At 37.6% G+C, this 14,122-nt stretch overlaps 1 protein-coding gene across 2 annotated transcripts in view; it reads left to right on the top strand.

The window, feature by feature from the left end:
• The first annotated feature begins 202 nt into the window (after nucleotides 1–202).
• Nucleotides 203–14,122, top strand: part of LOC121444376 (ras-related GTP-binding protein B-like) — a 32,990-nt gene continuing 19,070 nt past the window's right edge. Inside the window, exons 1-6 of one of the 2 annotated variants that reach the window (XM_041646191.1) lie at nucleotides 203–294; nucleotides 1,080–1,113; nucleotides 4,798–4,825; nucleotides 9,224–9,307; nucleotides 11,157–11,223; nucleotides 13,135–13,357. In XM_041646191.1, the coding sequence (XP_041502125.1) occupies nucleotides 203–294; nucleotides 1,080–1,113; nucleotides 4,798–4,825; nucleotides 9,224–9,307; nucleotides 11,157–11,223; nucleotides 13,135–13,357 (528 nt within the window). Of the gene's footprint in view, nucleotides 295–1,079; nucleotides 1,114–4,797; nucleotides 4,898–9,223; nucleotides 9,308–11,156; nucleotides 11,224–13,134; nucleotides 13,358–14,122 lie in introns of both variants that reach the window. The other variant, XM_041646190.1, reaches the window with a different exon arrangement.

The following is a 14,122-nucleotide window of genomic DNA, read 5'->3' as shown; positions in this document are numbered from 1 at the left end:
CTTTGGGCTGGCCTGCTCGGCCGTGCAGGAGACTAAGTTCAGGGCGGTAAGGGTAACTGTGGGAAACGCGGCCCCCCAGTGGACAAAGGCAGAGGCAGGGCTAGAGCAGGGCCACGGGCAGTGAGCAGAGGCAGTTGAGGAGGTGAGTCGGAAGACAAGAGTACTGCGCATTTAGAAGGCTCTGTGAAGGACTTGTTGCGCGATGGAAGAATCTGACTCCGAGAAAAAGACGGAGAAAGAGAATCTAGGCCCAAGAGTGGAGCCTCCACTCGGGGAACCGGAAGAATCGCTTGGGTGGGTGAAGGGTATATTATGTTGTACCTAGGAGGGAGGGTGTGCTAATTGGAAAGAGTATTGCGAATGGCAACAACCCCTAAGCTCCAGGGATAAATTGCTGTAATTTACCCGCATGGTTGATTGATATCATGCCCTTGATGATAGAGAAAAACGGAGACCTGAAACAGCCCTTTGCCTGAAGCTGAGATTCCTGGTTTCTGCGTAGTGCTCTAATTGAGGCAGTTCTGAGTTGTTTTGCGTTTTCTACAAAGGTGATTTGGTGATAGATATCACCTCGTTAGTGATAAAAAGGGGGAGAGGACCTTTACTGACCAATGACGTATAGTTTGATATGCCTGTTTGCGAGCTGCATTATGTGTACTTGGTGCCTTTAATGAATGAAATGTAGCTTGGAAGGACGATCGAAGGTTCAAAGATGCTTCCAGTTTTGAAAATGAGCTAAATTAAAAATATAGTATTCAAATTAAAAATATTGTTTGACTTCTAGAAGTGCACAGCGTATTGTGTTAGTTTTATGACAAATACCAGATCTTGAATTTAAATTGTTTTTATTTCTAAATATGTCTTCCCAGGAAGCATCTCCTGAGCTAACGAAGGAAGCAGGGAACATAGACCCAGTTTTATAATTTAGAAAAATGAATACTAATGAAACGAGGTCTCCTGCGTACTTAGCTGTTTTAAACAGTATTCTTCTGCTTCTCTCCGTTTACTTGCCTTTTTTTTAAACAAATTTCTAAGGCAATTAGATCATGGAAACACTGTCTTTTGGTTTATATCTACAGGTGGGCAATGCCAAACGCAGCCATGAAGAAAAAGGTAAGATGTGTTAGGTACATTAGGATTAGAAACATGAAGAAAAAGGTAAGAAGTCCCAGTCCAGGAAATCTGTCTTTTCCTGAACTATGGCAATAACTTATATGGTCTTTTGGACTCTCATCCCTTTATTTACTGCCAGATTCCCTTTGTCTAAAATTATGGAGTCATGGAGTCAAGCCATATACAACTATTACACAGCCCTCTGCGTGCACATTGATTCTTTAACACAAATCAAATGTTCCATGTGTTTTGCTAGCTGGAATTGAATGTTCTTTGCTTTGCACTTTTATTGGGACTTAGTTATTATCCCTAAGACTGTAGCTCTGAAGCAAATTTCTTGACCTTTGTGAGATTTCGTGCCATCTGTGAAGGGGTCATAACCCTCCCAAGACTATTAGGAACTTTACATGAGTAAACTCCCTGTAGAGCTCAAATATAATTATCCTTGCCTTTTCATGAAAAGGCCTAATACTTTTAGCCTGACTTCATCTAAAATTTAATTCTGTGCCTTAAGTTTGCTAGGAAGATGTTTTTGATGAAGTGTCTGAAGTTGCTATCAACAAGCAGCCTAAAAATGCCAGAAATCTCTACATGATTAGGAGCAAAAATTAGAAACAATTGAAAATCTCAAAAAACTGCGAAAAGAGAAAAAGGGTAAAACTTTATTTGATTTAAACATTCTACAGTGTACATGCATTAAAAAATCAGTTTGTACCCTCAGAAATATATAGTTATTGTTTTCAATTACATTGTTTTGCAAAGGACGGGAAAACTTCCATACTAATTTTAGACTGGCTAAGCAGTTACATTTTCTTAGGGAGGTAAAGCTATAAATTGTTGGATTGAATAAATCCATTTTCATTAATGTTCCTTATATTTCATTAATGTTCCTTGTAATCAGACATTTCAATAAAATATATTGGGACTGAAGGTAGAGACTAGGTATCCCTTTCATTTGAAAATGAGACGGTTATGAGAATTGTATTTCATCATTTTTATGTTTAGAAGGACTCTTTGAAAGTCTTTTTAAAATTTTTTTATTTAGTCTGCACACCAACCACAGTTTCTCCTCCCTCCCCTCCTCCTCTCCTCCTCCCCCACTCTCCATTCACTCCACAGAAAGGGTAAGGCCTCCTGTGGTGAGTCAACAAAGCCTGGCACACCAAGGACCAGGCCCCTCCCCCCTGTATCAAGACTGAGCATGGTAACCCACCAAAAAGTCAGTTCATGTTCCAGGGATAAATCCTGGTCCCACTGCCACAGGCCCCACAGGAAAACCAAGCCACACAACAGTTACCCACATTCAGAGGGCCTAGTTTGGTCCCATACAGGCTTCCCAGCTTTCTGTCCGGAGTGTTAGCAGTCTCTGTGGGCTTCCCCATTGTGATCTCGACCCCCTGCTCCCTGCTCATTTAACCCTTCTCCCTCTCTTCCACTGGACTCCTGGGAGCTCAGCCCAGTGCTTGGCTGTGGATCTCTACTTCTGCTTCCATCAGTTACTAGATGAAGGTTCTATGATAACAATTAGGGTAGTCCTCAATCTGATCACAGGGGAAGGCCAGTTTAGGTACCCACTCCACTATTGCTAGGAGTCTTAACTGGGATCATCCTTGTGGTTTCCTGGCAGTTTCCCTAGCCCCAGGGTTCTCTCTAACCCCATAATTCTCCCTCTATCAAAATATTGCTCTCATTGCTCTCCCTCTCCATCCTTCCCCCAACTGGACCATCCTGGTCCCTGATGTTCTCATCTCCCTACAGTTCCCCTCTACCCACCCCCACCCCAGTTTACCCGGGAGATCTTGTCTATTTGAAAGTCATTTAGTGCAAGAATATGTGGCATTATTCGCAGGTTAAATCCTAACACAAGAAAGATGTGTATCAGGTCTTGCTTTCAGACAGTTGTCATTGCATTTTAGTTTTAATGGCTTGTTCATTTTTTGATGAAAATACTTCAAGCTTTTGTTACATATTAGGCACTGAAGATAAAAAAAAAAGGGCACAAAAGATACCAAGAGACTCCCTCTGTCCTTCAAGAGTTTGAACTCCTGAGAAGAGTTCCCAAAACAAGGGACTGCAGAGCTTTATGGTCTGCAATGATATAGTAAGACCACTAGAGGGCAGGCAAGATACCTAAGTCAGCCTACGGCTGTGGTTCTCAGCCTTCTTAATGCCTTGACCCTTTGATACAGTTCCTCATGTTGTGGTGAGCCCCAACCCTAAAATTATTTTTGTTGCTACTTCAAAACTAATTTTGCTATTGTTGTGAATCACTACATAAATAACTGTGTTTTCCAATGGTCTTAGGCAACCTCTGTGAAAGAGTCATTCAAACAACCTGTGGGGTTCACACCCCACACGTTGAGAACCACTGGCCTAAGGCATTTGGGTCAGAGAAACTATGGGGAGGATGCTGGGGATTGAACCCAGGGTTTCACTTGTAGGAGGTAAATACCCTAGTACTGAGGCACATCCCCAGCTCCAGAGAAAATTCCTGAGATGATTGTTAAAGCAAGTGTTGAAGTGGGACTTAGTTGAAAGAAGACTAAAGGATGGTAGAGAATACAGAGTGAATACAGACATAGTCAGGACTCCCTAGAGGGCTGGAAACAAAGAGACTATTTGCCATTCAGTTAAATGTGACTGGATACTAACAGTTCTGGGCTAGGAGAATCAGGAGGTGAAGACAGAAGAAGATAAGCTAAACCAAGAATGACCTTGTGTGTAATTTTAAGTGCCCAATTTTGTAGGACATAGGAAAGCTAAAAAGAAAAGACAAAAAACTGATTGAAAAAAAGTTATAGAAAGATGCGAAAGGGATGAGATCATGGGCTGGAATAAAAAGAACTGATCTTGAACAGAGAAGTAGGAGGAGCTTCTCAGTTACTCTGAAAGCTGCTAGTTGGGTCAATGTATGTACAACCTTGAATTATCGGAGAATAGGGTTAGTTTCCTATTAAGATGATAGTTTTCTTTTTTTAAATTATCTTAATTATTTGCTCTTTCAAGATTTATTTTTATGTGCATTATTTATTTTTCTGTTGTCTGTGGGAGGGTGTCAGATCCCCTGGAACTGTAGTAACAGTTGTTAGCTGCCATGTAGGTCCTGGGAATTGAACCTAGGTCCTGTGGAAGAGCACTCAGTGCTCTTAACTGCTGAAACATCTCTCCAGCAAGATGGCATTTTTCTAACATTGTTCTAAATAAATATTATGTATAATAACAAGGAACTGCACAGATGGCTCAGTGGTTAAGAGCATATACTGCTCTTCCTGAGGACCTACCTGAGTTTGATTCCCAGCAACCCCTTCAGGTGGCCTTAAAACTGCCTGTCATTGCAGCTCCTAGGGGACCTCACATCTCTGATATCTGCAGGTGCTTGCATTCATTCTTGTGCACATACCTTCCACACACATATGCAAAATTAGAATAATAGAAATAAATGTTTAAAAAATATTATGCATAATAACAAACTCATTGACATTGTATTGCTAAAATGATGTGCCCCTGGTAGCAGGTAAGTGCTTGGCATTTGGATTGTTATTTGGGGGAAGAGTTGAACTAATTACAGGTGTCCATACTGGTCATTGGTACTTACACTTCAGTAAAATGCCAGCTACAGAGGACAAATGGATCCCTTTACACTAGATTTGCACTAGATTACTAACATTTTTCCTTTGTCTTTAGGTGCTGTTAATGGGTAAAAGTGGATCTGGTAAGACCAGCATGAGGTCTATTATCTTTGCCCATTATATTGCCAGAGACACACGTCGCCTTGGTGCAACAAGTAAGATGTTTCATCTTATTGTAAAGCAAGGTGACCTTGGCTATTAATAATCTGCATAACACACTTGATTGCAGCAGCTTCGGAATGCACAGGTTGATGAATTTGCTTTGGAGCATGCTTTCCCCTTTTGCATTTCTCTTCAGAATGCGTGGCCTAATTCTGGTTATTTTTTCTCACTATCCTTGGGAGCTGCTCTCTTTTCTAGGTTGCTTGCAAAATGGGATGTTCTTAGCTAACTTTTTGTGTATCCTGCTGTTTCTTAGGCAAGAATAGGGACCCTTTGCCTGCTTATTTTGTGGGGAGAATGTTTGTTTGTAACTTTTTATACAAAGAGGAACATTATAGGCATTAGCTAGCATGCAGTAAAACTGAAGATGTTTTTAATGCAAAAGTTGGTCCTTGTCCTTATTAAAGGAAAAACTTGGGAATGGTAAGGAGTTCTATACTCTGCCATTTCTCTTTCTTTACACACCTATAGCTTCTCTTTGGAACATCTACTCTGAGTTGGGAAATAACTTCTTAATAGCACTTTGTGACTAGACTATTAGTATAGACTTCTGGGCTAGCAGAACAATGAATCAAGAATCCTGTGAGTACCTTATACTGAATCAGATTGCTATTTCATTCTGAAGCGTCTAAACATTTCTGAAGTCTGCTTTGTTCTTGGCTTCTGGCTGAGGAAGGCATCACTCTTCCTAGACTTCAGAGATTTCAGTCTGGGTTTCTAGCATCTTTAGTTTGTTTAGCGACGTTAGCATTGTTCTATAAGGTGTCCCAATCTGATTTTAAGAATAACAAACATCTTTTAAGCACATTATGCTCCAGACTCTGAGATATAAAGAAAAAGGAACTTTATTTCTGTTTGAGGTTGGTGTATAGTGTAGACTTCTATAATTTGAGCAGAAACTTGGTGATTAGAAAGCTGTTTCCGCTGGGCGGTGGTAGTGCAACACATTTAATCCCAGCACTCGGAAGGCAGAGGCAGGCAGATCTCTGTCAATTCGAGGCCAGCCTGGTCTACAGAGCTAGTTCCAGCACAGGCACCAAAGCTAAAGAGAAACCATGTCATAAAAAATGAAAAAAGAAAGAAAGAAGGAAGGAAGGAAGGAAAGAAAGAAAGAAAAGAAAGCTGTTTCCTAGATAGAGTTCCAAGTCTACTTTTTTTTTTCTATTCTGTTCTCTACACGTATTTGAGAACACAGAATATCTCAATTTATCTTATTCATTCCCTGCCTCCGAAATTTTGTTATCCTTACTTTAAAACATCTCTGGTTCCTCATTTGACATAATTTTGAATGTTTTTAAGGACTTGTTCAAACTTGTCACTATTTTTCTTATATGACATGAATGCAAATGTGGTTTTATCAGAGCAAGGCAGGCCTACTACATCTCTTATTTGGGGCATTCCTTTGCTGTCAGTATGGTGAAACTCTACCTTCTTGTTTTGAAACACCCTTCATTTTACAGAATTGTAATAAAAGCCCCAATTCGTATTTGCATATATCTTATTCAAGCGTACACATCGTTTGGTTTTTGCACAGTTCATCATTTGAACTTAGTAGTGAATCCTTATATTAAATGGCTCATGTTTAATTTAGAATCCAAGCCATTGGATTAGTTTTCTTATGCATAATAAAAAAGGACTTCATATTTTCATTGTAACTACTTATTCTCTCACTTGATGTGGTTCTTATCCTTCATAGTTATATACAGTTTTATTGATAAGTATCTCAGTTACTGTAAAAATGATGGTCCAGATAGTTTCCTATGGCTTGTAACACTTGTAGAGCTGATTTCTACCCTCTAAAAAGTATACTCGTCCAAATGTTTTCCTGTGTCTTGATTTGATACATTCAAACTTTGTCTTCCATATTAAATAGATAGGCCTCCTATCTGTGTGTTTTTAGTAGAGTAGAGATGCTTATTGAAGTACTATGACTTTTGTTCTTGCTCTCATTTACTTTAGTTTTCATATTACCTTTATTCTAACAGGTAATGAAAGTATAACTTAAAAATTAATCACATTCTGGTATTAAGTGTCAGACGGGATATTAGTCTCTGCTCTTCTCTTTATTATGACACAGCCTGTTTATATTTCCACTACTCAATTCCTAGAAGACATTTTCTTCTTATTTTAAATCCTACACATTTTGTTGAAACATCTTTTCTTAGTACCACTGATTTCCGTTTCTAACTAATCAACAGTTGGTTTATGACACTGAATCCAACGTATAGTTTCATAGCAAGATTTTCAAAACTATTGAAACTGCTGAAAATAATGTTGATATAATTCAGCAGCATTATAAGCATAATGTTGCCCATTATATAATCCTGTTCATTAGAATAGGCTATTTATTCAACAAGTATATACCTAGCAGTGTCTCTTGCCAGACTGTTAGTAGGATAGGGCACTTGCTCCTAAGAATATGTAAAGTAGTATATTGGTTGGTTAATATTTCCTGAATTTCCTTAAAGAGAGTATAAATATAATGAAAAATATTAGTATTAATGTTTTAGCATATCATCAAAAACTGGTTTGTCACTAATGAAGACAGATCTGTGTTTGTTGCTAAATATATAGACAAGTTCGGTTTATATAGTGCATTGCTTTTTATTTGTTATTTTTTTTCTATAAAGGTAGTAAAAAGAGTACTACTTTTACAATGTTGTTTGACTTAAATGTGTTAGTGTTTTTCTGATTTTTCATTCCTAAAATATGTTGTTTTATTTTGTTAAATTTAAAGCCTCCTGCATTTTGAAATTTGAAATAAAGAAGAAACCATGATGTAATTAATTCACTAGGCAGATGTTAAAATTATTTGTTGGGATGGTAAATTTGCCACTAAAATGATGATGAAGTATTTTAATATCAAACACTGTTGACGGCTCCAAGATTTTCTAAATTCTCAAAATTCTTTTCTCTTGGCTTTTTATTTAATGCTTTATTGCCCTGATTTTCTTCCTTTATCTTTAAACAACCTTCCCTGCTTTTTAAAAATGATAATCTTTATCATAATGTTTTCTTCTTTCTGCCCCGTAAGTGTAAGTGATTCCCCAACGCTCCGTTCTTTATTCTTTTCAGTTGCTCTCATGATAACAGAGCAGGAAAGTTATAAAGAACCATAGGGACACACAGTAATATAACATTTAATCCGGAAGCAGGAAATGGGATTTATATGTAAAATGTCGTATAAGCCAAGCTTGACATATAAGATAGTCAACCTATGAAAGAATTTTAAACAATAAAAAGTAACATGATCAGAGCTACAGTTTTAATTCAAAATACTTGTGAAAGCTTCAAGTGTTATTTAAATATAAAAAGTCTACTTTGTTCTTTATTGTCAAGCCACTTTCCTAGAGACAACCACCATTAGTGCTTCTCAGATTACCATTCTGACCCTCTGCTCAGTGCATACAATTATGCATGCACAGACATGGTCTTTTTAAAGAATGGTATAAAACTCAGCAATTTGGAGGAATTACTATATGTGTAATGTGGATGGAAGTTTAGAGTGATGGAAGAGTAGAAAAAGGTACCATCTGTAAGCCAGAGTGCTAGTTTTCACTGAACTGGTGGCTGGATCTCAGAATTTTCAAGATTTTGGAACCGTGAGAAGTAATTTCTATAATTTTAAAAAACTTTGAGAAATGGCAGGGGCTTGATTTGGACTAGGGTAGTGGTAGTCGATATGGTACAAAGCTAGAATGTTGGGGGATATGCTTGGTGACAGAGTCAACAGAACTTTCTGGGGAACTTGAAGAGAATTATAAGGGAAAAGAAGACTTGAAGGATGAGAGGTTTTCGACTAGGCGGCTGGTTACATTCACCAAGGTGGAGCCAACTGAAAGGAGAGCTGAATTACATTTAATAGATTCCATTTGGAATGCTTATAGTACAGACAGAACACATTGAGAAATCAGTACTGGTGTTACCTAGTTAGTGTCCAGATGATAAAGTAATATTATATGACAGTTATCTTGTCTTGGGGAAAAATGTTTTGATGAGAAGGTGGCCACTGTTAGAGTCCCAAAGAACCCTAACATTTAAGGGACAGAAAGAAGAATAAGAGTCCATGAGGGAGGATCTTCCACAGAGTTTGTAGATGTGATGCCAGAGACCAAGAGAAGAGAATTATTTTTGAGGAGAAGTGAGTAGTCAACAGTGTCATGCTGCAGAAAGTAAGGACTAAAACGTGCACTCTGTGCTATGGGAGTAGAAACCTGATTTCTATCCCATATGCCCCATATTAAGTCATTGAATCCTGTCACTGCTTTTGTTATTGTCTTTCCCTTTCTCAGTAGCACTTTTTTCCATTTTTTTTTTAGTACTAGACCGTATACATAGTCTTCAAATTAATAGCAGTTTGAGCACCTACTCTCTCGTAGACTCTGTTGGAAATACAAAGACATGTAAGATATGATTTCTTTTTCAAGGAGGGGGAAGTAAAGGGTAAAGGGGAAGTAGTTTGTGCATCTACTATGTGCCAGGCACTTTTATGTATATAGCTCTTTGAATCCTCATAGCAATCCTGGGAGGTCAGTACTATGTTCCTTCCTTCCTTTTCCCAGAAGTGGAAGCTAATTCTAAAAGCTTTCATGACTTGCGCAAAGACATACAGAGGTAGCACTGTCATATAAACTAAAGTCTGTTTGACTTTACAATCTGTATGATGTACATTATCATGAATGGTTTTTGTCTATATATTATGAAATTGTATAAAAGTAGATAGCAAAAAAAAGTAGATAGCAGTTGGTTTAGGTAACAGCTTGGGGATAGACACAGGAAATATTTCAATGTGACTCAGTTGACTAGCACATAAATTATATAGAATGAAATTGTTAGATTGTGAAAAATATTCATGGTAAAATCTTAAATTATTCCTTCTTGAGGTTTTTAGTGCCTGGCAGAGAGTAGTTGCTTAATAAATGTTTGAATGAGTTCAGCTTATGGTAAGTGGGATTTTTGTCAGGCAAGGAGAACTTTTGGAGGAGGTGGGAATTAGTTTGGATTTTAGAATTACCTTTGAAAGGAAGAAGGGATGGCACTTTGTAGCAAAAGATGGAAAAGGTAATGGGTTGTAGGAGGGAACCATTAAGCAGAGGTCGCAAACAGCCTATGTGCTGGAGAAGGCCGATGGTTGTGCTTTCTTTGACTTTGTGCATTGTTTTAGAACGATTTGAACTTATAATCTCCTGTAAAAGTTTTCATAAAAATCTAGAATTCAAGCTACTACTTAAAATGTTGAAGATCTAGTAAACCTGAGCCAGTAGTAATTTTGCATGGCAAATGAACAAGATTTGAGTAACTATCAACCTCTGTGAGCCCATGGTAGATGTTTACCATCACGTTTAGCTAGCTTAAATGGTATAGGTTTGCTCACATGGCCTGATTTAGCAAGTTTGCGACCCCTGAATGTGAAATATGTTGGGGGGTGGGGAGGTAGTAGGGTTGGGAGGACTATGAATAAAACATAATAGGTTGAAGTGAAATGATTTGTTAATGGGAATTTCTGGGGATTATAAAGGTAGATTGGAAGCCAAAGTGAAGGACCTTGAGTGAAGGACCATTAAATATGTAGGGGCCATTTAAAGTGTTTTGAATGGGGAGTGATATGTTCAAAGTAGTGTTAAGAAGATGAACCTTGCAGTAGCCTAATGGATGATGTAAGTAAGGCTTTCTTGTAGTGTAGGCATGAGGTAGTAAGGGCCCTCCTTGATGTTGAATGATAGAATATGAAATAAAGAATGAAATTAAGAGATACTAAAAATGATTCAAAAAGAATTGAGCATGGTCAGGTGAGTCAAAATTAGGAAAATCAATAAAGTCATTAACTGCTGAGGAAATCAGTACAGAAGTTAGTTTTGTTATGTTTTATGTTTGTTTTCTGTCTTTAATTTTTTTGAGGAAAGTTGGAGAAAGAAGGTGGGGTTGGGAAGATCTGTTAAATGGTGTATGTCACTGTCTTGCGTGTTAAAACTTAACATTAATATTATAATTGGGGAATGTTTCTGCTTTGGGTACTAAACTACTGAAATTTAAAAATTACTGACACAAGGCAATCCTTTAGCTTAGGGTAGTGTAAATGCCTACCTTGCCACTAAACCACATGACTAAGCTGAAAATCACCTTCTTGTTATGGCTTTGAGCATTTCACTCCACTTTGGTCCTTCTAAACACCATGGGTTAGTGGTTTTTATTTTCTTTCTGATCCTAATGGTCTTTACTGCAAATACTAGATTTGTAACATTTATCTTCCAGTTGATGTAGAGCATTCTCATGTTCGATTTCTGGGAAACCTGGTTTTGAACCTGTGGGATTGTGGTGGGTAAGTACTATGTGCCTACTTGTTTGTGAAGTTGATAGCAATAATGATGTCATCAAGTATAATCAACTATACCTAGAATAACTATTATATTCATAGATCCCCTGCCTAAAAATATTTCAGAATTGTCAGTTGATTAGTAAAGATGTGTTTTGTACAACTTTGAAAATGCCCTCTACATAAGAGATATTTAAGTAGCTCCAATCTAAGCTCCATCTAAGTATATATAATATGGGATAGATCAGCCCTCTTTTGCAGTGGCGTAAATTAAATCTGCCTCAGGTTGATTGACGCTAGTATTGAGTTGAGTTCTTAGCTATTTTTATTATACTAGACTGTTTATAGTCATTTTTGGTAATTACTTCTAGGCAGTCTTATCACTTGTAGATTGCATTCTGAGCATATTATATCTGACCAAGTTACCTATTATTGGGAGAGTAAGAGAGCACTTCCTTTCATAATCAATGCAATCATCAAAAATCCCCACACAAATGTACACTTACTATGCCTGTGTGCTGAGTTCATATACATCACTGTGCTGAAGCAGCGGTAGTGAATGCATAGTGATTAAGAGCATAGGTTCTTTGTCTGGCATATGTTCAAAGTCTCTGTGCTGTAGCTTCACCTGTACAATAGAGCAAAATAACCAACTTGTTGGTTTATTATGATGATTAAGCAGGTTGAAATATATACAATATATACTGTAGTGTCTTACAAAATAGATATTATTGTCTGGTGGTTATTTCCTAGCTCTAAACATACAAAAGATGCTCAATTAGTATTTTGACAGAATAATGTAAGACCTAAATACTCTTAAGAAAGTAACTCTTTTCTTGCTAGCACCTGGATTAATATCCTAGGATATAAATCTTCCCTCATTTTGATTGCTTCTAATTCTCTATGTCAACAGATATATCCAAGTTCCTTGCTTTTAGGTACTAAATATGAAATTCAGTTTTGTAGTTCAAGTATCTGTTGTAACTTAGAGAATTTATGATTCTTCCAAGGTTGCACAGCTGTAATTAGCAAGGTGCAAGATTAGGATTAGAAATTTGTAAACACCACCCCATATACACTGCTAAATGATACTACTGTTTTGTTGATTTCCTGCTATTGAGATTGTTTTTGGAAAGTAGCACCCAACCTAGGAGCAGAGAGTAACATTCTGCTGAGAAGTCATCATTGGAGTCATTTTCATATAGTTTAGAATATTTGACTGAAGTTATTCAGCAAATGTTCATTAAGCATTTACCACCCTTTAAAATCTGTGAGACAGTGGGAGATAATATTAGGGATGATCCTTGGCTGGTTGTATAGAGGATTGAACACTATTAATTAAAAACTCATCCAAATAAGTGTAGTATTGCACTTGTGGTAAGTGTTGTAAATGACAGGGATGTGTTGGTAAAGAGCCTACAGTAAGTGAGCTGGCTCAAGGTAGGGATGGTTTCTATGAGGACATGTGGATTGGACTGAAATCTAAAGGAAAAGGTGGGATTAATTAGATGAAGAATTGAAAGAGTGATCAATATGTGTAAAAGACTCATGAGTTAAACCATCAGCCACTCAATGAACAGAAAGGTGTTTAAATTGAAAGGAGAGAGGCCAGGCATGGTAAGTATACAAAGGTAGACTGATCTTTATGAGTTTGAGGCCAGCTTGGTCTACACAGTGAGACCCTGTCTCAAATACAACAGCAACAACAAAACAAAACATAAGAAGAAAGGCAAATAATTTTACAGGCTTGCAAGTTATGACTGAAATAGAGTAAGGTAGAGCTCAATATGTTTGACTGTTCTTTGCTCTTTGAATTGAAGTTTAAGATTATCTTTCTCTTGATCGAGCTAAGAAAATTTCAAGCAGTAGTGATTAAACAGAGGACTTGTTTACGATCTAGATTTTCTTTCCTAACAGACAAGACACCTTCATGGAAAATTATTTCACTAGCCAGCGTGACAACATCTTTCGAAATGTGGAGGTTCTAATATATGTCTTTGATGTGGAGAGCCGTGAACTTGAAAAGGACATGCACTATTACCAGTCATGCCTTGAGGCCATTCTGCAGAATTCTCCAGAAGCCAAAATCTTTTGCTTGGTACACAAAATGGATCTGGTACAGAAGGATCAACGAGACTTGGTAAGAAACTGAAAAGGTGCTGTACCAAATGGTTACCGTGCTTTGTAGACTTTCTTTATAAAAGTGTAGGTAAATTTGTAGCATTCTATATTTCAGAATTAAGAAGATACAACCATGTACTTTTACTAAGTAACTGTTATCATTTAAAAAATAGTTTACTACCTCTATTGTATTGTCACAGCTAAAAGACCCACCAGGGGTAAGAATGAGGAGAGGTGGCTCCTGTCACTGGACTGATTTCGGGAACTGCTATGCACCAGTTCAAGTGCCTCCCAGTTTGTCAAGCACTATTTACAGTCCCTCACAATTGTGCTGGCATGAATGAATTTATATACACAAGTATAACTCAGACATTACCAAGAATGTTAGAGTAGGAAATATCAACCTTCACCTCAACAAAAACACATAAAACTAGTGACTTGTAATTCAGAGAACTCAGCGACTCAGTACAGAAGAGGTGTAGTAAAATAGGCAAATTCTTAGGTAAGAATCTATGAGATCTGGTGCTAGAAATCAGGAACTAACCTTGAGCCCTCTGCAGAGGCAGCAAAAGTTCTTCATTGGTGAACCATCTCTCCGACTCCTTATTCTGTTACTTTAAAAATAATTTTAAGAGCCGAGGGTGTTACTTAGTGGTAGAGTGCCTTGAGTTAAATCCCCAGTACACCGCAATTTCAAAAAATTACTTTTTAGCCAAAATTGCAATTTAAAAGCTAGAGCATTCCAACAAATGAGCTCCCCTTGATGTTTCAATCACTTGTAATT

This window comes from Microtus oregoni, unplaced genomic scaffold (assembly GCF_018167655.1).
Source record: "Microtus oregoni isolate MIOR12 unplaced genomic scaffold, Mior012 000121F_ref0000216, whole genome shotgun sequence".
Classification (NCBI taxonomy): domain Eukaryota; kingdom Metazoa; phylum Chordata; class Mammalia; order Rodentia; family Cricetidae; genus Microtus; species Microtus oregoni.
The sequence above is the reverse complement of the archived record's forward strand: the minus strand, read 5'-3'. Positions and strand labels throughout refer to the sequence as shown.